A 27,007-nucleotide genomic window follows, 5' to 3' on the forward strand; every position below is an offset into this window, starting at 1 on the left:
ATGGCTAAGCATAAACAGACAATAGAGGCAGAGACAAATGCAAATAAAAGAAGTCAATGGGCTCAAAAGATGGACGGATGGAATAAAGCACTTACACAAGTTGCTGGTTTAAAAGGGAATGACATAAATGGTAGGTAACCAATTTCTTACCCTTATTCATCTCCCTATGCATTTCAATAAGTTTTTTTGAGTCATTAAATAGACATATATCTGATGTATTAGGATATATAGAATATGCACATAATTGAAAATAAGTTTTCAAATATGTGATCTCATAAACCAATTCATATACATGGGTTAGCCATTCTGATAATTTTTAAATGTTTGTTATGCATTTTGTATTTTATCATAAGTTAGTGCATTTTGATGAACCTTCTCCACTATTTTTAAATTGCTTTTTATTTAAAAACCAAAGTTTGATGGGTTTGCTATGTGTCTACTATTAGTTATACCATACTACCTTCAAATCATAGCAACTTTTATGATAAATAGGTGCTTTTAGTTCTATTTATTAAAAGATAATTTATAAGTATTTCAAGGCATTTTGTTCAAATCCATGTAAAACCATATCGATTGTTAAGTTTTATGGTCTTGTAGAAACATACTGAAGTTTGGTGGCCTATTAGTGAAATCTTGTATTTCGTTGGATGCTTTGTTCTTATCATAAGCAAATATTTATGACCTTATTCATTAGTGAAATCCTGTATTTCATGGAATTTTGTTCAGATTGAAGCAAACCACAATATGGTTTTGATGTGAGAACTCGATTAATAATAACAACTATAATATAATATTAGTTTGGATCTTTGAATAAATTAAATCTCCCAATCTGGTTCATTAGTTTTGTAGATTGTGTTTTGAAGTTCTTATAAAAGCAAGTTTCAGGTTAGAGACGGAGTTTATTGAAGAAATTGTAAAGGACATCCACCGTAGATTACATGTACATTTAAGGATTGCTCAACCACTTCTTATTTGGATGGACTATTCCATTAACTTTGTAACTTCATGGTTGAAAGATGGATCATCACATATGGAAAACATACTTACTATTTATGGTATAGGTGGGATCAGGAAGACATATTTAGCCAAACATGTCTATGGGCTATATTCTCATGAATTCCATACAAGCAGCTATATTGAAGATATCACTAGGAAATGTGATGGGAAGTTTAATGGGTTGCTTTATTTCCAAGAACAAATCTACAATGACATTTCAAAATCAAGTTCAATTAAAGTCCATGATGTTTCGGTATACACCGCAAAGATAGAGAATGCACTATCCTGTAAAAGGGTGTTTCTAGTTCTTGATGATATCAATACTCTTGTTCAGTTGGATGCATTACTTGGAAGCAAAGGCTTTCATCCTGGAAGCAAAGTTATAATTACAACAAATGACAGTTGGTTGACTGAGAGTTGTTCTTTATTTAAAACAAACATTAAACCCAAGCATGAAAGGCATTTTGTTCCCATGCTTTCATGTGCAACCAATCCTAGGCGGGTTATGAAGAGGTGTTTCATATATAAGCTTGTGAAGTATTGTGAAGGACATCCATTGGCGCTTGAAGTTTTGGGAAAGTCTCTACATAATCGAGATGTAGCTTATTGGGAAGTGTGCATCGAAGGGCTAAGGAATGAAATTAGTTCCCCTATAATAATGTCTTAAAAATGAGCTTCAATTCCTTGCCATAAAAAAACGATAAGGAGTTGTTTAAACATATTGCTTGTTTTTTTGTTGGAATAGAAAGAGATTTTACCGAAACAATATTACAGGCATGTGACATAAACACAAGATCCGGGATCACGAATCTCATTGACAAATGCCTTCTTACTATAGGACAGAATAATGAATTGAAGATGCATCAGTTGGTTCAGGAGATGGGAAGATTACTTGACAAGCCATGGAAGCGAAGTCGATTATGGTGTCTTGAGTCATTCAGAGTGTTGAAAGAAAAAAAGGTAAGGGTCAGTGTATACTTGTCAATAGTGTGCATGTTTCAAACTACTTTGTGTTGTCTAATTTTTATTTTTGGCCATTGGTTTTTTCTTCGGGTAAGGGAAATCTTTTAGGCCTTTCCCTTGACATGCGGATGCTTGAGAAGGAGAAGTTGTGTGCATCATTTGAGTTGAAAACAGATGAATTCAACAACATGGATAAGTTACCTATACAAAATCTTGTTGCTCTTGACCTGTCATACAACAATATTTAGTCTTTTTTGGTTGTTATAGTAATCCACAACGATTAAATGTGTGTGCTATTTCAAAAAATTTACTTTTGTTTTTTTTTTGTATTTGATTTTTTATTTCATCTTTGTCGGAGGTCTCCTACGGAAGCAGTTTTTCAGCCCTATGTGGGGGGCTGCCAACCTGCCTACCTCCCCCTTACCCCATTTGTATGGGATCGGGCTAATGTTGTTGTTGTTCTTGTATAGTAATCCACAACGACTTGTGAAGTGGAAAATGGTAACTTATTTAATTTATCATTCCTCCATGTTGAGTTGAGTTGATGAATTTTACTACTATTCTAATTTATCTCCATCTGTGTAGTTGGATGGATCTTGCTTAAAAGAGAAAAGATTGCTAGGATCATTGAAGATTCTTAATTTAAGTTTCTGCAAATAACTTCATAGTCTTGGTGGATTTGACCAACTTCCTACAGTTGAAAGGTTAATAGTTAGAAATTGCATTGGTTTGGTTGAGGTTTGTGAATCAATTGGGCAATGTGTTGACCTTGTCTTCATCGATTTGAGCTACTGCAAGAAGCTTGAAAAACATCTAAGAAACATAGGCATGTTGAAGAATGTTAAAACAATGTTGCTAGATGGTTGTAGTCTCGGTGAATCTGGAATCCAGAATAGGGGTATGGATTCACTGGAATTGTACAAGGCTAAAAGCAATGACATAAATACAAGAACCTCGTCCTCTGCCTTTGTTGGTGCTATACCAAGTGATTTGAAGTTGTTTATAATTTATTTACCGAGGTCTTTAGTAAGGTTGTCACTCGCAAATAATAGGTTGTCCACTAAATCCTTTCCCATGGACTTCAATTGCCTATCCACGTTAAAGGAATTATATTTAGCTTGCAATCCTATAAATTCCATGCCTAGTTGTGTGAGAACCCTTCCTAGGCTTGAGATTCTTAGTATGGAGAATTGTATGAAAATAAAGTCAGTTGAGCATCCTCCACGTACACTACGCAGGTTAGTCTTTACTGTTGATAGGCATCATGCAAACAAAGTCGTATTTGATCTAGAGATGTCCCCACTAGAGTTATCACCAATACAGGCGACGCTGATTTATGCAGGGTTGCCATATGAATTTGAAGGCATTGTGAAAATCCAACCAATGGTACGTGTTGAGGAAAAGGTATTACGTAACTTTGGCTGGAGTAATTTAGACTTCCTTAACGAAAGGCACTTGGGAACTAATTCTCGGGAATCTAGAACCCAGGTTTTTTTTTGACTTAATTGTTTGTCTCAATGTGAGTATGTATAATATACTTCTTATGCTGATTAATTAAGGTGGTTGTATTAAGGTGGTTGTATTTGGCAGATGATGTTTTATGAATTTGGAATATTCAGCACAATGTATAGGGCAGAGGAGATGCCGAGTTGGTTTAGGCATAGAAGCGTGGGGCCATCAATATCATTTACCATCCCATCATCATCATCTCCAAAACACCACCTTACAGGATTCAACTTCTGCTTTCTGAACACATTAAAACCTCGTGGTGAGTGGTTGGATTTATCACACGATGATTATTTCCATCCTACGCAAATGATGACTATTAGTAATATAACAAAGAACCGCACGTGGATATACGAACGTTACTACGACTTATATAATGGATATCGAAAGTGTTTGATGGTGTTAAGTCATTGGATGTTTGGGAGGAATGAGATGGAGGCTAGTGACGATGTTACTATTATAGTTACACTGCCCTATGGTGTCACACCCCCAAACCTGAACGACGGAAACGTTCGGGGGCGGAGGACGTCATATTCAGTATCATAACAATTACATAGTAAGGAAAGTACACACCACCATATTATATATTTCAAAAAGTTTACATGATTGTAACTATTACATGCTTGAAAGTTAAATACAAAATCATGCTTCAAAAGAAATTATTAACACCAGAGCGTTAATCCTCAAAGGTTGTTGCAAACCTGGCTTAGCGGTTTCCTGAGAATACATGTTATTTCAAGAAAAAGTATCAACAATTAAGTTGGTGAGTTCATAAGTAGTGTTTTGAGAAAATGTATGCCATTCGAAAGTTCGTGTATGTTTTCCAAGAAAGTCCGATATTTTCTTATAAATGTATGAAATGCGTATGAAAGATCGTTGTATAAACTGTATGTATTTGAAATAGGAAAAACCCTTATTTTCCTAAGTGTGAAATGCAGTCTCAAATGACCAAGACCGTAACTTTTAAGCAACAGTGACATGCTTAAATGAATGATGTATAGTCTTATTATAAAATAAAACTATAAGAAGATAGTGTTTGTATGTGAAAAGAACCATAATAATTACTTTTCCCGTGAAAAGGTAATACCATAATAATTGTCTATCCAGTGAGTTTTTATAACCATACTATCATAGTTTGCCTGTAGCGACGTTCTTCAGGCGAGAGATTCTGGTTATTAACAGGACTTCTAGCGGTACCTTTAAAAGGTATAGTGAAGATGAATGTCTCAGGAATTCTCAATTAAGTCTCGTATTGAAACGAATGCATTTGTTTCTGAACTGATTATCCTTTTTAACAATGTTAACAAAGGCATAATAGAAATCGCTATGTTTTTGTAAATGCAAAATGTTGTAGTTGAAATATTTACTCTATAATATGCAAAGTTATAAACAAAACATATTTCATTTATAAAACATGATGTTTTCCCAAGAGAGTAAATTGGTGTAGTGAGCATGTTGCATGATGATAACTTCATGAGATAGTTAAAACAACAGTATGAAGAGTATATCAAAGATTGACGTTTCACACAATTTTAGTCGTGTGTTTACTTGTATTCCCCCCCCCCCCCTTAAAAGCATTTAAAAAGGTATTTAAAAACGTAGTTATAGGGGTATGAACTCACTTGGTTGAAGTGGTAGGTTGAAGTAGTTGAGAGAATAACCGAGCAGAATTTCGACTAGAAGAGCGGATTTCTCGGGATTCTCGGGAATCTCGGGGGATTAGACTTCCTTCAGAACTTGGATATGAGAACCAGGGCTTCGGGATGTCTTCGAGGGATTAAATGCAGAGCATAAGCACGAGAATGAGAAGAATTGAGCAACTAAACCCGGAGCCCTTGAGTCCTATTTATAGGGATGATTCAGGTTTCACGTCGTGAACCTGGAGAGGTCCACGTCGTGAAAGTATCTCCCACGTCGTGAAGCTTGATCTTATCTCTTCCATGGACGCGACGTCTGTTGGCCAGGTCTGGAACCCATCAATCAAAATCCCACGTCGTGAGCTTCTGGCTCACGTCGTGGGCTGCCTGACAGCCTCGGATTTTGTGTCCCGAACTTGTAAAATCCGTAACTTTCGCTTACGAGCTCCGATTTCGACGTTCTTTATATGCACGCATAGGTGAGAAAAGGCTCTACAACTCTAGTTTAGACTTCGTCGGCTAATTTTGAATTTATTTTTAATAATATATTTTTAACAGGCCGGGACTGGAAAAGTCCGTTAAAAATCCATAACTTTTTCATCCGACGTCCGTTTTCGTCTGTCTTTTTACCGTTGTATTACTATTGTCGAGACCTTCAACTTTCATTTAGGTTGTGTGGGCTAAAAACCGCTCGATCTCTATTTCGAGTTTTTAGCTGTCTACTGCTAGGTCTGAAAACTTCGAAAAATCATAACTTCCTCATACGAAGTCAGATTTGGGCGTTCTTTTTATGTATGCTCACGGTTTAGGGATATCTACGACTTTCATTTAGATACTTAAGGCTAAAAAGTATTTTATTGAAATTTCTCATTTTATGCTTAACAGCGTTTTACCGGTATTGTTACGGATCTTCGATTGGTCATAACTTCTTCGTTATAACTCGGATTTTAGTGTTCTTTATATTTTTGGAAACCTTATTACGATATCTACCACTTAGTACACTCAAACGGAGATTTTTTTGAACATTTCATTTTTGATGATATTTTTATTACTTCACAAAGAGATTACAAGATTTGACTTTTAGTCATTACATTGACCTGAAATAACGGGTTGTTACATCATCCCCCCGTTAGAGGGAATTTCGTTCCGAAATTAATTACAAAATAAGAGCCTATGGACTAGGGAAGAGATGCGGGTACTTCTGTTGCATCTGATCTTGTCGCTCCCAAGTGAATTCAGGTCCCCGCTTAGCATTCCAGCGAACCTTCACTATTGGTATGCGACTCTGTTTAGTTCGTTTGATTTCCCTATCCATGATCTCGACGGGTTCCTCCACAAAGTTAAGATTTTCATTCAGCTCAATCTCCTCGAGTGGAATTACAAGAGTTTCGTCGGATAAACACTTCTTCAGATTAGATACGTGAAACACCGGATGTACTTTGTTAAGTTCGATTGGAAGTTGAAGTCTATAAGCCACTGGACCAATCCTTGAAGTAATTTCGAAAGGTCCTATGTATCTTGGGTTTAGTTTTCCATGCTTCCCGAAGCGTATCATGCCCCTCCAGGGTAAGACCTTTAGTAGAACGCGGTCACCAACCTGGAATTCCAACGGTTTTCGTCTTTTGTCGGCATAGCTCTTTTGCCTATCTCTCGAGGCTTTCAGACGCTCTCGAATTTGAACAATCTTTTCAGTTGTTTCCCTAATGATTTACGGACCAGTGAGAGTGCTATTAGGGACTAGACCTTTTGCCAACTGCGTATCACCCACTTCCGCCCAGCACAGAGGTGATCTGCACTTACGCCGTAAAGGGCTTCGAATGGAGCAGTCTTGATGCTAGTGTGATAACTGTTGTTATAAGAGAACTCGACTAAAGGTAAGTGGATATCCCACGCTTTACCAAATTCGATCACACATGCTCGCAACATGTCTTCTAGGGTTTGGATCGTTCTCTCACTCTGCCCGTCAGTTTGTGGGTGATAGGATATACTCTTATCCAGCCTAGTTCCCATGGCTTTTTGCAGCGATTGCTAGAACCTGGAAGTGAATCTGTTGTCTCTGTCCGAGATAATAGATATTGGCACTCCATGAAGTCACACGATCTCTCGGATGTAGGTTCTTGTTAGTTTCTCCATCTCATCAGTCTCTTTGATCGGTAAGAAGTGAGCAGATTTGGTTAACCTGTCGACGATCACCCAAATGCTATCATGACCACCCTGCGTCTTGGATAGCTTGGTTATGAAGTCCATGGAAATTTGCTCCCACTTCCACTCAGGTTTTTCGGGTTGATGGAGTAGACCTGAGGGCTTCTGGTGTTCTACCTTGATCTTGGCGCAAGTCAAGCCCTTGCTCACATAGGTAGTAATCTATGCTTTCATGTTTGGCCACCAGTAGAGTTGTCTAAGATCCAGGTACATCTTATCTGAACCTGGGTGCACGGATTATGGGGTCTTGTGTGCTTCGTTCATAACTATCTCTCTAAACCCACCGAACCTCGGTGTCCAGATTCGGTTCATGAGGTAGCGTACTCTGTCACTCTTGATCTCCAGATTCTTGTCCATCCCTCTACGTGCTTCACCTGTCATGTTTTCGGGTTTCAAGGCTTCCAGTTGGGCTTCCTTGATTTGTGTTGACAGATGTGAATGGATCGTCATGGTTAATGACTTTACTCTTCGACCAAAAGTACTCTTTACGACTAAGGGCATCAGCCACCACATTGGCTTTTCCCGGATGATAACGAATCTCACATTCGTAGTCGTTGAGTAGCTCCACCCAACGTCGTTGTCTCATATTTAGCTCCTTCTGGTCGAATATATGTTGAAGGCTCTTGTGGTCTATGAAGATGGTGCACTTTGTACCGTAAAGGTAATGCCTCCAAATCTTTAAAGCGAAAACCACCGCTCCAAGTTCTATGTCGTGAGTGGTGTAGTTGACCTCATGCGTTTTCAGTTGTCGTGAGGCGTACACAATAACCTTCCCTCGCTGCATTAGTACACAACCCAGCCCTTGATTGGAAGCATCGCAATACACTACGAAGTCTTTTGTCCCCTCTAGAAGAGACAAAATGGGTGCACTGCACAGAGCTTGCTTCAGGGTCTGAAATGCAGTATCTTGTTTCTCTCCCCAATTGTAGGTTACACCCTTCTGAGTCAGGGAGGTAAGAGGTTTTGCAATGCTGGAGAAGTTCTGTATGAACCTGCGGTAATAGCCAGCAAGGCCTAGAAATTGTCGAATCTCGGTTGGTGTTGTTGGCACAGACCAATTTTTGATAGCCTTGATCTTGGATGGGTCCACGTGGATTCCCTCTTCGCTGACCACGTGACCTAGGAAGTCCACATTCCTAATCTAGAACTCGCACTTCGAGAACTTTGCATAAAGTTTCTCACCTCGTAATGTCTCTAAGACTTGCCTCAAGTGCTGACCATGCTCTTCTTTACTCTTTGAATAAATGAGTATGTCATCTATGAATACAATCACAAATTTGTCTAGGAATGAACGACATACCCGATTCCTTAAGTCCATGAACACGGTAGGAGCGTTGGTTAGTCTGAACGGCATCACTACAAACTCGTAATGACCGTATCTTGTTCGGAAGGCCGTCTTGGGAATATCACTCTCTAGAACTCGCAGCTGGTGATATCCCAATCTCAGATCGATCTTGGAGAAGTAGTTTTCTCCTTGGAGTTGGTCGAACAAGTCGTCAATTCGTGGTAGGGGATACCGGTTCTTGATGGTAAGCTTGTTGAGCTCTTGGTAGTCGATGCACATTCTGAACGATCCGTCCTTCTTTTTCACGAACAACACTGGTGCTCCCCAAGGCGAGAAGCTCGGCCTGATGAATCCTTTGTTGAGCAGCTCATTCAGTTGGCTGGATAGCTCTTGCATCTCCGCTGGGGCTAATCGATACGGTGCTTTGGCTACAGGGGTAGCTCCTGGAATTAGATCAATTCTGAACTCCACCTGCCTGGCAGGGGGTATTCCTGGAAGATCCTCAGGAAAGACATCGGGAAATTCACATACGTCAGGCACGCTCTTGATGTCTTGAACTTCGCGTTTCACATCTACTACATGTGCTAAAAACGCGTGGCATTCCTTGCGTAGATACTTCTGAGCCTGGATACACGAGATGATACGAAGAGTGGTACTGGGTTTGTCTCCATATATAACGAGGGTTTCGCCGGTTGGCAGATTAAGGCGAACGGCCTTATCGTAACATAAAATGTCCGCACGATGAGAACTCAGCCAGTCCATGCCTATGATGACGTCGAAACTTTTTATTGAGACTGGCATGAGGTTGATTGGAAAGGGATTATTGTTTAATGTCAGGGTACAGTTTAAGTATATTTCCTTAGCGCCTTCTGTTTTACTGTTAGCGATCTCTACTATAAAGGTTTCACTTAATGATTGAGAGGATTGCTTGAGTAGATTTTTAAAACTATGGCTCACAAAACTCCTCTCCACCCCGCTATCAAACAAAATGCATGCATATGAGTTATCGAGGAGAAACGTACCCGTAACAATAGTGGGGTCTGCAACGGCTTCCTCCTGGCCCATCGCGAATACGCGGCCCCTCCCGCCGGCATTCCTATTGTTTGCCTTCGGGCAGTCCCTTCGGAAGTGCCCTGTTGATCCGCACTCGTAACAGGTGCGGCCTACTCCGGCATTCGCGGCTGGAGCGGCTGGTTGGGCTGGCTCCTTGCAGAAGCGGACCGTGTGTCCCTTCTTGTAGCATCGAGTGCACTGAAAGTCACGGCAAGGCCCGTGGTGATGAAAGTTGCACTTTTTGCACTTCAGTAGTTGACCGACGTATGAACTTGTCGGTGTAGGGGTAGTAGGGACAGTAACAGTGTGAGCCGTCACTACTTGTTGTTTCTTGGGGTTCCCTTGCAGGGTTTTGTCCCCTTCTCTTATTCTAATGTCTCCTTGGATCTTGTATCTCCTTTGGTGGGTCGGCAGCAATGGTGATGGTACCCTGTTTGACTCCGTGATCTATTAAATGTTGTGCCAAGCGCTTCACGCTGTTGAATGTGATAGGGTTGGAGGCCAAGACATGCCCTTGGATCTGGGGAAACAACCCCCAAATGTACCTTTCCACCTTCTTTGGTTCTGGTTTGACCATGGTCGGGCACAGAGCGGACAGATCACTAAACCTGGCCGTGTAGGCGGCTAGGTCAGACCCCGTCATCTTTAGGTTCTAGAGCTACTGCTCTAGTTTTTGTACCTCGCCCCTCGGGCAGTATTCTTCTAGTAGTAGGACTTTCAAGTCCTCCCAGCTCAGGGCGTTGGCGACTGGGAGAGACACGGATTTCACATGGCTCTTCCACCAGGTGAGGGCTCGGTCCGTGAAGGTGCAAGTAGCAAACTTGACCTTGCTCGCTTCCTGGCATGAGCAGATCTCAAAGACCGTTTCGGTCTTTTCGAACCATTGGATCAGTGCAATCACTCCCCAGTGCCATTGAATGTTTTCGACTTTGCGTTCGAGAACTCCTTATAGGTGCATTCTTTGACATGACCATGACCGGTGCCATGGTTTTGATGATTTGTGCTACTCCCGGCCCCTCCATTGCCGTTGGAGTTTATTTTGGATAGCGCAGCTGCTACTACTGCGGTGATGGCAGCCTATACCATCGCGAGATCTTAAAGCTGGAGGTGGTGGTGGTGGCGTTGGTGTTGCGTTTCTGCGTGCTGACCTTCGAGGAGGCATCGTGCTGACAAAGAAATAATAATGAAGACTATAAGTCTTTAATGATTGAAAGTCGCGTGTTAATGAGTTAGCTAAATTTCAATCTTTTACGATTTTGGTTCTACCTTAACAAGGTTTTGAGTTTGACTCATAATTAGATTTTAAATACTAAAATATAAACTTATGAATTGGAGTGGTATGCAAAGGATTAACACTCAAAAGAAATATGTCATTATATATTAAACATATGCTTGGTTACATTTTGAAGTCAGGAAAATTTGACCTTTCTAAAGGTCTCCGATTAGACAAAGTTAAAGAAAAGTAAAACTTTTAGCCGAAAGTCCTATTCTATATAAAAATTTTGGGAGTCGGGCAAGTACTACTTGCGACGCGGGTTACGCTTGGAGCTTGACTCCGCATCCGATTGCTTTGCTCCCATGAGACGCCTGTCAAAGGAAGCTTGCTGCTCCCTCAATTCCCTTATCTCGGAGAGGGCTGCAATCATTTGCTCCTGGAGTGTGTCGGTGTGGAGGTGAGCATTTTCCTGCAACCTGTCCAGGCGATGGATATCCGCAGCGTTACCTTGAACCTCCACGTTGACTTCGCGAATCCGGTTCGCTTGGACTCCTGATTTGTCGGACTAGTTGGCTAGCTTGCCCACCACGACTGGGAGTGCTCGGTCAGCTGAACTTCCTCCACTGACGTTGTAGAAGTCCCGACACATGCCGTAAGGAGGGCGCAATCCTTGTTGCTGGCTCCAATGGTGGATGTGGCTTCCCCAGATGGGATTTGGTCCCTGAAAACCCATCCTAACGGCAGGGGGTCGGACGGCTGGTGGATTGATTATTTATGGCTCTGAGTCTGTCCCATCAAAGCCTTCCTCTTCTTCATCTTCCAAGGGTTCCTCTTCCTCTTCTGGGTCATCTCCCACCCATCCTCCTTTACCTTGATTGGGGTAGTAGGGGTCGCCGGGGTGATGGAATCCAGCCATTGAGTCTATACGAGAATAGGGTTAAGAATTGACTAAAAACTAAAGCACGTAAATTTACACTTGAGTTTGACTGTTGTTGTTACCCAAATACTCCTATAGTATTCTAAATGTTATGCTTTTGGTAAGTTTTAAACTTGTTGTCCACTGCAGACACTCCCTGACACACGTTAGTCGGCTCTCGGAAAAATATAGTTGATCAGGCTATATTCATCCCAGTTCCGATTACATGTTCCAAGGCACACCTGCACTACACAACTTATTTATAATACTTCTATTTTGTTCTATTTATGATACTGCTATTGATATGAAATGAATGCAGGTCTACTTTATAAAAATTAAATTCTTAAAAGTATAACTCTCACTCAGAGTGTTTTTGCCCAGTTGTATTTATAGTTGTATATCAAAAATGGTTTTGATATACTTAATTCACTATAAACAATGCTCTGATACCAATCTGTCACACTCCCAAACCTGAACGGCGGAAACGTTCGGGGGCGGAGGACTTCATATTCAGTATCATAATAATTGCATAGTAAGGAAAGTACACACCACCATATTATATATTTCAAAAAGTTTACATGATTGTAACTATTACATTCTTGAAAGTTAAATACAAAATCATGATTCAAAAGATATTATTAACGCCAGAGCGTTAATCCCCAAAGGTTGTTGCAAACCTGGCTTAGCGGTTTCCTGAGAATACAAGTTATTTCAAGAAAAAGTGTCAACAATTAAGTTGGTGAGTTCATAAGTAGTGTATTGAGAAAATGTATGCCATTCGAAAGTTTGTGTATGTTTTCCAAGAAAGTCCGATATTTTCTTATAAATGTATGAAATGCGTATGAAAGATCGTTGTATAAACCATATGTATTTGAAACAGGAAAAACCCTTATTTTCCTAAGTGTGAAATGCAGTCTCAAATGACCAAGACCGTAACTTGTAAGCAACAGTGACATGCTTAAATGAATGATGTATAGTCTTATTATAAAATAAAACTGTAAGAAGATAGTGTTTGTATGTGAAAAGAACCATAATAGTTACTTTTCCCGTGAAAAGGTAATACCATAATAATTGTCTATCCAGTGAGTTAGTGAGTTTTTATAACTATACTATCATAGTTTGCCTGTAGCGATGTTCTTCAGGCGTGGAAATGTTATGACAACTGTCACCCAAAGGACTGTAGCTAACAGTCAGGGCGCGGGATCATTAGTCCCGTATAGATTTATACACACTTATCACGTTCTCCAGACGGGAGATTCTGGTTATAAACAGGACTTCTAGCGGTACCTTTAAAAGGTATAGTGAAGATGAACGTCTCACGAATTCTCAATTAAGTCCCGTATTAAAACGAATGCATTTGTTTCTGAACTGATTATCCTTTTTAACAATGTTAACAAAGGCAAAATAGAAATCGCCATGTTCTTGTAAATGCAAAATGTTGTAGTTGAAATATTTACTCTATAATATGCAAACTTATAAACAAAACATATTTCATTTATAAAGCATGATGTTTTCCCAAGAGAGTAAAGTGGTGTAGTGAGCATGTTGCATGATGATAACTTCATGGGATAGTTAAAACAACAGTATGAAGAGTATATCAAAGATTGACGTTTCACACAATTTTAGCCGTGTGTTTACTTGTATCCCCCCCCCTAAAAGCATTTAAAAAGGTATTTAAAAACGTAGTTATAGGGGTATGAACTCACTTGGTTGAAGTGGTAGCTTGAAGTAGTTGAGAGAATAATCGAGCAGAACTTCGACTAGAAGAGCGGATTTCTCGGGATTCTCGGGAATCTCGGGGGTCTAGACTTCCTTCAGAACTTGGATATGAGAACCGGGGTTTCGGGATGTCTTCGAGGGATTAAATGCAGAGCATAAGCACGAGAATGAGAAGAATTGAGCAACTAAACCCGTAGCCCTTGAGTCCTATTTATAGGGATGATTCAGGCTTCACGTCGTGAACCTGGAGAGGTCCACGTCGTGAAAGTCTCTCCCACATCGTGAAGCTTGATCTTATCTCTTCCATGGACGCGACGTCTACTGGCCAGGTCTGGAACCCATCAATCAAAATCCCACATCGTGAGCTTCTGGCTCACGTCGTGGGCTGCCTGACAGCCTCGGATTTTGTGTCCCGAACTTGTAAAATCCGTAACTTTCGCGTACGAGCTCCGATTTCAACGTTCTTTATATGCACGCGTAGGTGAGAAAAGGCTCTACAACTCTCGTTTAGACTTCGTCGGCTAATTTTGAATTTATTTTTAATAATATATTTTTAACAGGCCGGGACTGGAAAAGTCCGTTAAAAATCCATAACTTCTTCATCCGACGTCCGTTTTCGTCTGTCTTTTTACCGTTGTATTACTATTGTCGAGAACTTCAACTTTCATTTAGGTTGTGTGGGCTAAAAACCGCTCGATCTCTATTTCGAGTTTTTAGCTGTCTACTGCTAGGTCTGAAAACTTCGAAAAATCATAACTTCCTCATACGAAGTCAGATTTGGGCGTTCTTTTTATGTATGTTCACGGTTTAGGGATATCTACGACTTTCATTTAGATACTTAAGGCTAAAAAGTATTTTATTGAAATTTCTCATTTTATGCTTAACAGCGTTTTACCGGTATTGTTACGGATCTTCGATTGGTCATAACTTCTTCGTTATAACTCGGATTTTAGTGTTCTTTATATTTTTGGAAACCTAATTACGATATCTACCACTTAGTACACTCAAACGGAGATTTTTTTGAACATTTCATTTTTGATGATATTTTTATTACTTCACAAATAGATTACAAGATTTGACTTTTAGTCATTACATTGACCTGAAATAACAGGTTGTTACATATGGTGAAGTTGTAAAGGAGTGTGGGGTAAGTCTTGTGTATGAGGATGATGGAGAGAAGAAGGAAGACGATGTGTTGGGTTACTACAAGTCATGGAATCACATAATTGTTGGAGATCTCTCCCCTTTTCAAACAACAACAGGGCAATACATCTTATTCAGATGAAAAGATGGTCCAGAAGAATTGAGCAACTAAACCCGTAGCCCTTGAGTCCTATTTATAGGGATGATTCAGGCTTCACGTCGTGAACCTGGAGAGGTCCACGTCGTGAAAGTCTCTCCCACATCGTGAAGCTTGATCTTATCTCTTCCATGGACGCGACGTCTACTGGCCAGGTCTGGAACCCATCAATCAAAATCCCACATCGTGAGCTTCTGGCTCACGTCGTGGGCTGCCTGACAGCCTCGGATTTTGTGTCCCGAACTTGTAAAATCCGTAACTTTCGCGTACGAGCTCCGATTTCAACGTTCTTTATATGCACGCGTAGGTGAGAAAAGGCTCTACAACTCTCGTTTAGACTTCGTCGGCTAATTTTGAATTTATTTTTAATAATATATTTTTAACAGGCCGGGACTGGAAAAGTCCGTTAAAAATCCATAACTTCTTCATCCGACGTCCGTTTTCGTCTGTCTTTTTACCGTTGTATTACTATTGTCGAGAACTTCAACTTTCATTTAGGTTGTGTGGGCTAAAAACCGCTCGATCTCTATTTCGAGTTTTTAGCTGTCTACTGCTAGGTCTGAAAACTTCGAAAAATCATAACTTCCTCATACGAAGTCAGATTTGGGCGTTCTTTTTATGTATGTTCACGGTTTAGGGATATCTACGACTTTCATTTAGATACTTAAGGCTAAAAAGTATTTTATTGAAATTTCTCATTTTATGCTTAACAGCGTTTTACCGGTATTGTTACGGATCTTCGATTGGTCATAACTTCTTCGTTATAACTCGGATTTTAGTGTTCTTTATATTTTTGGAAACCTTATTACGATATCTACCACTTAGTACACTCAAACGGAGATTTTTTTGAACATTTCATTTTTGATGATATTTTTATTACTTCACAAAGAGATTACAAGATTTGACTTTTAGTCATTACATTGACCTGAAATAACGGGTTGTTACATATGGTGAAGTTGTAAAGGAGTGTGGGGTAAGTCTTGTGTATGAGGATGATGGAGAGAAGAAGGAAGACGATGTGTTGGGTTACTACAAGTCATGGAATCACATAATTGTTGGAGATCTCTCCCCTTTTCAAACAACAACAGGGCAACACTCAGAAGAAGGATGAGACCGTGAAGATTCCCCCTTCAGATGAAAAGGATTGAGAAAGAGATGCTAGTTCCTCATAATTTGAACTGAAATCTTGGGTAGCCTAATGTTATTGCAAACTCAATCATGTGCAAAATTTAACACATTTGAACTTGTATAGTTATCAAAATTAAACACTTTTTGAATTGTGTGCTATTTCCTCATAATTTGAACTGAAATCTTGGGTAGCCTAATGTTATTGCAAACTCAGTACTAGTAGGCGTCGAGTGGAGTGGTGGTGGTTAACTTCACGAGAGAGAGAGAGAGGGAGAGGAAACTGTCTCTTTCCCTCTCTTATTGTCCCACACTTTTTCTTTTTTGCTTTTTATCTCGATACTTCATTAATGGGCCGAAGAACCAAAAAGGCCCACATACAGAAAACTAGGGCCCAACAAGGGTCAAATGCCCAAAAACCACATCTAACGTCGTGTCCAGCCTTGTTCATGTCGTGAGAGCTCACTCAATTAGCTACTAGCTCATCACGACTTGACATAGCCAACTCAGCCAAGGAAAAGTCAACGGGGATGCCCTCATGTCGTGAGCCCCAAACAGATGACCAGAAATGGGATCAAACGCTTCTCACATCGTGAGACCTTGTGTCTCACGTCGTGAGAACAGTTTGAGGCTAAAAACCCAACTTTTAAGTCCTTAATCCATTAAGTCTTTAATCCTATTCCTTATAAAAGTTATCAAGGACTCCAAAGGCCAATAAAAACGATTAATTTATGGATATGCATGCTCCAAGCATGTCCTCAACCCATCTTAGGTCAAAATGACAAGAAATTGCCTCAAACTCAATAAAGATTCATAAATTACAACCACACTCCAGATCCGTAAGACTAAATCATGGAGAATGACTCACTGATCCATAAAGTTGCCAACTTTATTGATCCCAAGCATGTAATCCAACATAAACATGCAAAAAGGAGCTTAGAACTTAGATTTAGCAATTTGGGCTCATAAATATTTGATCTTGGGTACTTATAATGGTCCAAAATGTGCACAATATGATGATGATGAAGCCTCCTTGCTGAACCAACACTCTAGAACCTCTTCTTCCTCTTCTTCTAGCTAGCAATAACACTAAAATGGATCCAAAATCACCAAGATGGATTAGGGTTAGGGTTTTCTGAGTTAGGGGAAAATGGAGGCTCAGAAATGAACCCTAAAACTGAGATAAGGGGGCTTAAATACGTGGAAAACCCTATACTTCGTGGGCTTGGGTTGCAGCGCCCCTCACGTCGTGAGCTCTTATTGCTCACGTCGTGAGCTCAGTCCTGGATGAAATCTTCATGTGGCCCTCCTCACGTCGTGACCCCTTTTTCACAAAAATCCAATCTTTTGACCCTCCAAAACCCTAACTCGATTCATCCAAGGACACGAATGTTACAATATGGTTAATAAATTAATTAGAAATCAAAATAAATAATTAGTTAATACATTATGAGAATAATATATTAATTGTAAATAGTAATATTTATTTAATAATTAATCAAAAACTAATTGGAATTAATTTTTGGATTAATGGAATTAATTTAAGTGCAGGGACTAAAAGTGCAATTATTAAATAGTTGAGCAAAAGGCTCCAGAACCTTCGCTCAAGGTGGTGGACGGTTTTAGAGGTTTTCTTGGAGCTTAAGAATTATCCTTGAAGGATAATTAGAAAGCTAGATAATTACCAAAGATAAGATAATGCTATTTTATTGGTTTGGGACTTATCTACGGTTTCTTTATTGTACTATATAAAGGCGCTTAGACCTTGCACAAATTTTGATCACCCTATTCCTAGAAAGAATCGAAATTTCCCTTCTCCCTCCTCTTTCCTCAAAATCTTCTTGGTTGCTAGGGTTTGGGTGTGAACCATTAGAGACACATCATTTGTGGTGCTTGCTTCCAAGAGTTTTTCAAGAAGGTTTTCATTAGTTATTTACTACAATAACTAAAAGGTGTGTAAACCCTAATCTCTTTTAGTACTTTAGAAAATAACCTAGTGTTATTAGGGTTTCTTTTTTATGTTCATAGTTTTATGTTCAATAGAGAAAACATAGATCCTTATTAGGGTTGCGTGCACACTTAAGAGTTAATGTTTATTTGTTTTGCACAAAACCCATCAGGTCTTACGTTGGTGTTTAAAACATATAATTAGCTATGTAGATATGGGCTTTAAGATTTGCTATTACATAATGTTTTGGTCAATATACTAATCCCAACCACGTTTGTTTTGATGACTTCCAAAATCACAACCCTTGAAGATGCATCTAAGAAAAATTATAGCCATGGATGAACATTCTAAAATATAGATTTGGATTTTTTGCAAGTACGGGTTGTAGGGTTTAACTTCGATTTCATATTTGTTTTTTCTTCAACTTCTTATGAGATTTAGTGAACCAAAATGAATATGAAGATGGTTTTCATACCATAATCAATTTTTGGGATTAATTTTCATTTGAGTTTTCATATATTTTACATCTAGTTTCGATTTTTTGATTTTCCATAAGAGAATAAGACCGTTTTGGATTATCATTTTGTATTTTCTAACAATTGTATTCTCTAAAAATGGCAAAATATAAAGGAGTATGGTAGTGGGTGCCAGTAGCGGTAGTAGGCCGGGACGGACCCAAATAGTTTTAGTAGGGGTAGCACCAAAAATGTTCTTGATAAAATATAGATAGATATTTAGATAAAAAAAACATTGAAAATTATGATTTCATTAGATATAAGAAACTAATATATATATATATATATATATATATATATATATATATATATATATATATATATATATATATATATATATAGGGCTAATGTCATAAAAACCCTCAAGTTTTCAGGATTTTGTCGGTTTTGCACAAAGTTCAAATTTATGTCCGTTTTTACCCTAACATTTTCCAAAAAATGATCGGTTTTACCCTTTTACAGGTGATAACAGGTTACCATTATATTAACTTCGCAAAAAAACCCTTATGTTTATAGTTTTTTTTACGTTTTTACCCCTAAGTTTATAATTTATTTCACACTTTTACCCTATGTATTTTCTTTTCATATTATACGTATTCATGCAGAAAAATCATATTTATATACGAAAAAAATTTAATTAAATATTGTATTTACATTTTTTTAATGTTATTTCTTGATATATATATATATATATATATATATATATATATATATATATATATATATGTGTGTGTGTGTGTGTGTATGAGATTTTTTTCTTGGATAAACCATTTAAGATGTAAAAAAAACAAATTAATATCTTTTTAGAATTACAAATACGTATTTTTATGTATTTAAATACACATATATATATATATATATATATATATATATATATATATATATATATATATATATATATATATATATATATATAAACTTCTTAAATCATAAACATGTTTATATAAGTAAATACATATATTTTTAGAAGTGTAAATATGTATTTTGATATAGGTTTTTTTTAAAGTATAAATATATTTTTAGAAGTATAGATACATATTAACATATAAAAATGTAAAAATATGTATTTATACTTCTAAAAACTATATCTATAAAACACGTATTCATAATTCTAAAAATATTATTTATCTTTTTAAATGGTATAACCTTGCAAACACACACACACAAACAAACAAACATATATATATATATATATATATATATATATATATATATATATAACAGTAAAAAAAATATAAATACAATATTTAATTAAACATTTTTTCGTATATAAATACGATTTTTCTGCATGAATACGTATATTATGAAAAAAAATACTTAGGGTAAAAGTGTTAAAAAAAATTATAAACTTAAGGGTAAAAATGCAAAAAAAAAAAAAAGGGTAAACTTAAGGGTTTTTTTGCGAATTTAATATAATGGTAACCTGAAAAACCTGTTATCACCGGTAAAAGGGTAAAACCAAACATTTTTTCGAAAATGTTAGAGTAAAAACGGACATAAAATTCAACTTTGGGCAAAACCTGAAAAAACCTTGAAAGGGTTAGGTTATTTTGTTTTTAGTAACTATTGTGTGTCAGAATGCACAGTTTTGGACCACAGATGGAATAGAATCAATGATCATGATCTGAGAGTCTATGATATTACAATAGCGTAACATGTACTATATAATCACACAAATTTCAGCATAAAGGTATTTTGGACAATTAACTATATTTAAAAAAGGAAATTTTCGGAATTTTAGGGATAATTAATTCTCCTAATTTTAAGAATCTGATTTTTTAAAATTAATTCAATTTAATTCTAAACATAATTTGTAAACATAACCAATTTTATTCCGTCAGAATGTTTTTTTATTAGAATAATTTTCTTTCAAAGCTTTATTCTATTAGAATATTAATGAAGAATAACCGAATTCTTAAACTACCTGTTGAAGAATAACAACATTTTTATATTTTCATATACATTCGAACTTAAATACAAATTCATACATATTCTTACATACTAATAACCTTACACATTTTAATATATTTATATATATTCTAAAAGAATATCACAAAAAAATCAGCATTCTTAAATATACAATTCATTAATAACTACAAGTGTAATTCTTAAAAAATAAGAAGATTCTTAAACTGTGAGTGTGATCAAACTTTGACTCATTCTTCAAGTCATTCTTATCAGGTCTTTAAGCACTTCTTCTGACCATTTCTATCACAAATGCAACAAAAACTAAGAATGGTTAAAAGCATGTTCCTTGCAATTCCTATCAATTTACACATTCTGACAGAATACATAGAATACATTCTGGCAAAATACATATAATACATTCTGGTAGAATAATTAGAATACAATGTTGCATAATACATAGAATACATTTCTCATAATACATAGAATAAACTTTGCTAGTTATAACTTTACATGCCACTATAAAGAATTAATCATGTGATTTACCATTTGCAATCGTATTTCTATATATATAAACATTCTAAACCACAGAATGTATAAATGTATTCTGTCAGAATTACTAGTAACACATGTTTTATGTAATATTTATATTCTCATATAATTAATAGGTGTTTGCATTCGGATATGAAAAAAAAATCCCAGCTTAACCCTTTTCGTACAACCAACCCCTTAAATTGCAGGTGTGAAATTCATAGCAACATTAGGACAATGACACTTACGTACATACCAAAGCTAGTTTCCAGCCCTTCTTTTGGTGGTAATAGGCATATTTTGTACATGTAGTAGTTTTTCCAGACCCTGAGTCATTCACATTCAGTAGCACATGTCATCAAGGATCCAAATACATAAAATACTGCAAATAAATGTATGATGACAATTTACAGTTTACAAACAAGAAAAGTTACATGAACATGGTACCTTGTAAACCCACAAACATGACAACACTTGGTTTGCTTTTCTTGGGTGTGAAAGATGGCTTCCCAGGATCTAACATCTTGCAGAGCTCGGTTAATATAGCCTAGAAGAAATAGATAAATCATTGTTAAACAGCACAAAGTGAACCTAACAACATTGGGCCAATACATGCTACAGTATCATGAGCGTCTACAGCATAAGCAAACACTCAACACTAGAAAAATATAGAAATTAGATGTCTCCTCCATTATCCTCCATTATGTAAACAACTATTATCTGCTAGAATGCTTGTAGTTTGGAATTGAAATTCAATCTGAAACGATTTTATACATTTTGCTGAAGTACAGTTTCAATCACTGGAACCAGACTTCTTGAATCACACCCCGTTTGTAATTTATTCCACTATATTCAAATTTCATTGCCTTATTTTCCTATTTCAAATTTCTTGTAGCAGCCACATATAATCCAATCAACGATTACCAATACAAATTAACTAATTCAACATATGCTTAGATTACACCGGATCAACAAATATGAGGGAAAAAAAACTAGTACTACAACAAGAATATGCACCTGCTGGATGATTCTCCGCTTGTTATGACCTGCAGTGAGATCATCGAGATTGACGATCTTCTTAATATTGGCTTGCATATCACGAACGAGCTTGAACTGATCATCAGATTGAAGAAGAGCGCGCGTGATCTCGTTTAAACAATCATTAAGGACCTTCTCGTCGATGATCGTGGCATTGCTCATCTGCTGGAGAGCACGTGAAATGCTCCCCTAACTCCGCCAACACCATCTTCGATTATTTGCGTGACACGATGAACACCGATCTGTTCATAGGGAAATTGGAACCAAAATCGAACACTTGTTTCTTAATTGACCAAAACTGGGATAGTGGTTACGGTTTCAGATGTAGGGTTTGGATGCTGGAAGGGGAAAAACAACGGTGTCGCCGGTGGTGTGATATGTTGTTACATATTTGTATACGGTGGAGGTGGCTATCTCGTGGTTGTACATTTCGACTATGGTGGGTGAATAAGATAATCGTATTGGAGTTTGATGAATACTCTGATATAGAATTAGGGTTATGAAGATGAAGGAACCATGATTTAAGGGATCAAATACGTGATAATCTATTATTACCTTAATTATAGGATTCCAATTAAATTATTTCATTTAATTAAAAGTACAAAAAGTCCAAAATACCCTTTAATGATTTAATTAATTATTTATTATTTCTTGAATTCTCATTGGTGCATTTAGGCACACAATAGTTGCTAGAAACATTTGAACCTAGCTCTCTCTCTCTCTCTATATATATATATATATATATATATATATATATATATATATATATATATATATATATATATATATATATATATATACATATATACTAGTAGTGTAGCCGCCCGATGCGGCGGCTGGGACTTGTTTCATTCCAACGATTAGTTCCAATCGAAAGTTAGTGTCATTTCGGCGATCATCAAATTGTTTCATTTCGGCGATCAACTGTCTCTAGATAGTTTTCATGCGGTGATTAGTTTCGTTTTCATGTCAGATAGTTCGTTTTAACCTTTTGACGGATTGTTTTTGGTAGGATAGTTCCTTTCAGATAATAGTTTATAGCTAAGTACGTAGATGTGGCGGTGTTTGATAGTTCGGTTATTCATAAGCTAACTCTTTTTATAAATTCATATTTGGTATCACCGTAAGCATCTCCACCCCCCCCCCCCCCCCCCAACCGAACATGTTCGAGTTTGGGCGGTTTTCGCTATCCCCCAAATCGATAAGTATTTTGTTCCACCAATGTTAATTTAATCTCGTTTTTTGAATTTTATTTAAGTTATTTGAAAAATATTTTCTATTTCAATTTTACGCATCTACTTTAAATAAATGAAAATAAACTCTTTATAAAAATCAAAGAAAAATAGTGCTTTACATTGAAGAAAGTTTAAAATATGAACATTAATTTTACACAATATATTTAGAATCACCAGGCATCATAAATGATTTTTTTGACGGTGTATACTTTCCCCAACAAAATCATTTCCAAAAAATAATATAAAAGACTTTCAATCCATTTTCTTTTTTCTTCTTTTGATAGTTAAAATGCATGCATATTTCATCATAAGCCAATATGTCCTTTATACCCTTCCCAGATCAAAGCTTTTTGCTTATAAACTAACTAATTTGCAATAGGTCTTATATTAATAACATTTTATACATTTTATTAACATTTTAAAAAGGGCAGATGGCACAAAAAACACTTTTTTTATACAGAAATTCGATTTTGACACCGTGTTTTTTTTGTCTCAAATTTGACATTGTGTTTTTCAATTTGTTACAATTCTGGCCACTTGACCGGTTAACCAGGTTACATGCTGACGTGGCATGATGTCGTGTCAGTTTTGATGACGTGGCATTCTGACATGATATGCTGACGTGTCAAAATTGATTTTTTTTCCACAAAAAACACTAAGTTTTCACTTTTTTTCGATTTTGACACTAAGTTTAATTTTTTATTTCAATTTTGACACTATATTTTTTTTGTTCCAAATCGAACATCATTTATCAAATTTTGTTCAATTTTGTCTATTTTCCATTTGAAACCGTATAAATATATTTTTTTATTACATTTTAAACCGTATAAATATATTTTTTTTGTTTAAAAAACACATTTTTATTTAAATACAAGGTGTTTTTTTTTCTTATATTCAAAGCACTAGTTATATCATGAGAATCAAACTAACCATAAGCTTCTAATAAGATGTAAAAATTTGATGGGTTGCAAACTTGATATCCAAGTTTTGATCGACTACACGCCTCCAAACCTCCAAACACATTTTAAAGTTGCATATTTAATATAAAATACAATTTTTATATAACTAATACATATTTATACATAAAAATATGGTTTTAGTGAAAAAAAATTGTATTTATACAAAACTATGGTTTTTATTTGAAAAAAAACATATTTATACGGTTTAAATGTATTAAAAAAATATTTATACGGTTTCAAATAGAAAATTATCAACATTGAACAAAATTGGAAAAAATGATGTTCGACTTGGAACAAAAAAACATAATGTCAAAGTTGAAAGAAAAAATTAAACTTAGTGTCAAAATCGAAAAAAATGAAAACTTAGTGTTTTTTTGTGAGAAAAAAGTTCAATTTTGACACGTCGGCATATCATTTCAGCATGCCACGTCATCAAAACTGACACGTCATCATGTCACGTCAGTATGTAACCTGGTTAACCGGTCAAGTGGTCAGAATTGTAACAAATTGAAAAACACAGTGTCAAAATTGACACAAAAAAAACACGGTGTCAAAATCGAATTTTTGTGTAAAAAGAGTGTTTTTTGTGCCATTTACCCTTTTAAAAAAATTCCTACCATAATAGTTTATGCTATATAAAAAAAATTGGATAGTAGTATTAATTTTAAAGTAGGTGTCAAATATATTTTAGACCACGAATAACTACTAATATATGTTTTTCGCAGTTAGAAGTTATAAGTTTGTAAAGAAACAAAGTCAAACTCTTCATGCTTACTTTGGATACTTCCAATCCAATTGTTTTTTCTCTAATTTATCTTTTAAAGGAAAGCTAAAGACAATCTCTCCCCAAAAACTGAAATCCAAATTATCATAAAACAATATGAAAACCAATAAACTATTTACATAAATAAAGTAGATAAATTTTAACCATTTTTCTTAGCCATACCTAACATATTACACTTTAATCTAAGAATCCGCATCCATAATTGATGACATAAAACTACCCATAAACATCAAGTTCGGTAGCATAATTCAAAAGAAAAAGGAAAAAGAAAAAAAAAATACAAGGTTACGCTACACTACAACAATAAGCATCTAAAGAGACGAGGTCTACAGGGACGACACATGTCGTCTCTATAGATACCCTATAGGGACGACATGTCGTCTCCATATAGTTAACAATTGTTTTTTTGAATTTTGCAGCTACAGCGGTCTCACCATGTTATAGCGGGAAGGAAACTGGATTAGGAGCGTTTTGGGGAAGGCTATAGGGACGACTTGTCATCCCCATATCTTTCTACGACTTAAATTAGGAGAAAAACCTCCTTTGTTTCGTTCACGCACACTCAATCATTAGTCTCTATCTCTCTCTCTCTCACTCTCGATCGGAGATTCTCCCTTCCCTAATTTCGACCATTATCTTCTCCTCTGGCGACTTCCTCACCTCCCACTCCCCGTGCATCTTCTTCCTCTCTCCATGGATTCTCATGCTAGTTGTCTAACACCACCATTAGGCTCAACAATGTCGATTAGTTTCAACGCCACCGATTCTGACTATCGGCATCCTTTTCACATCCAGTTACAATTACTATTGAATACCAACCCTACACCGGCTACCAGGTTAGTAATTCTCTGTTTGAACCTATAATTGAGGTATATGTTAGGAATTACGTATTTGAAACTGGAATTGGGATATAAGTTAACGATGATGACGACGACAAACTCAAATTCGATAGAGATTTGTTTTCAATTTTGCTCTGTACGGTTTCTTTGGCTGCAACAAGGTTATTGTATGTTCAAATGGTTTATTTCGGAAGCTTATCTTACACCATACCAAAAATCAAGGTAAGTTATATTATTGTTGAACCTCATCTTTGTTTTTACAAATCTTGATAACTCTGTGATGTAAACAAAGTTAGCTGCAATCATGTCAATCTGTTGTATGTACAACTCGGTAATCTTCTAAAACCTATAATTCTGACTATCAGCTTCCTTGTTGGTGATTTTAGTGTCACCAGGTCATTTTATGTAACTGGAATTAGCATGTGAGCTAAGGGGCTTCATAATTTGTACTCTAATATGTGTACGAGTTGGTGCGGAGTGCACGCATGTATAAGATCAAATTAGAAGCCGGTTCGACGACTAGTTGGGGGTCCGGGGGCAGAGCCCCTGGGTCCGGGGTTTCTAAAGGAGCAGTGCCCCTTTGGCCGGGTCTAGGGGCAGCGCCCCTAGCGGGGCCCAAGGGGCAGAGCCCCTGGTTGGGGTCCCTAATCCTGACTTGCTTCCAAAGTAACTAATGATGGCCCAACCCTAATGAAACCCTAATCTCGTTTATTATATAAACGACTCTTCATTATCAGAAGGAGTGCACGTTCTTAAGCTCTCGTTTTCACCATACTCTCAGAATCCTCTAGCATATTGGCTTACAGTTTCTGTGCCTAGAATCGTAAGTGTCCACTTGGATTATCCTAGGCTGAATTTCTTGAAACCCAGGCATAGGGTAGAAATATCAGTTCGGAAAGCGATATCACGATCCAAGTTGGTATCCAGATCTCCACCACAAAACCTATTTTTCCTTACATTCCTTTTATGCGAATCTTCTAAAACCTATAATTCTGACTATCGGCTTCCTTTAATGCAATTCTTGTGTGTGTACTTGGTTTTTGTGCAATTCCTGTATGCATACTTGTTTCTTATGCTTTTGAATTGCACAATTGTGGTGTGTGTAGGAATGGAGATGCAATGGCAAAGGTTATGTGGCTTATCGCAATTTTATTACCAGGCTGGAGAATCGAATGAAGTTGCAGCCACCTAGCCACCTGAGTAGTCCTGGAACCAGGTGATTGCCATTTTTACTTGATGTTCACTAAATGGTTATTACTTGCTGACTCACCTTTGTGTTCCCAGACATGATCCAGAAATAGATGCCGTATCATTATGGGGAGGGTTGACTGCACT

General features: G+C 36.9%; 1 protein-coding gene and 1 long non-coding RNA gene across 2 annotated transcripts; one reads left to right on the plus strand and one right to left on the minus strand.

Moving 5' to 3' along the window:
• LOC145125916 (TMV resistance protein N-like) lies at nucleotides 1-14,778 on the plus strand. Its single transcript, XM_079061327.1, has 7 exons — nucleotides 1-130; nucleotides 864-1,397; nucleotides 1,742-1,956; nucleotides 2,055-2,188; nucleotides 2,628-3,447; nucleotides 3,550-3,915; nucleotides 14,605-14,778. Exons 1-7 carry the CDS (start codon nucleotides 1-3, stop codon nucleotides 14,776-14,778), a joined length of 2,373 nt encoding a protein of 790 aa, XP_078917453.1.
• A 6,290-nt stretch (nucleotides 14,779-21,068) lies between these two features.
• On the minus strand, nucleotides 21,069-21,931 carry LOC145107875 (uncharacterized). The gene is made up of 3 exons (XR_013708012.1): nucleotides 21,835-21,931; nucleotides 21,265-21,364; nucleotides 21,069-21,144 (listed from the first exon to the last, which is right to left on the minus strand). It is a non-coding gene; the product is annotated as an uncharacterized LOC145107875 (long non-coding RNA).
• Between the last annotated feature and the right edge of the window lie 5,076 nt (nucleotides 21,932-27,007).

The sequence above is a fragment of the Lactuca virosa genome, chromosome 1, assembly GCF_052849685.1.
Source record: "Lactuca virosa cultivar CGN04683 chromosome 1, Lactuca_virosa_CGN04683_v6, whole genome shotgun sequence".
Taxonomy (NCBI): Eukaryota; Viridiplantae; Streptophyta; class Magnoliopsida; order Asterales; family Asteraceae; genus Lactuca; species Lactuca virosa.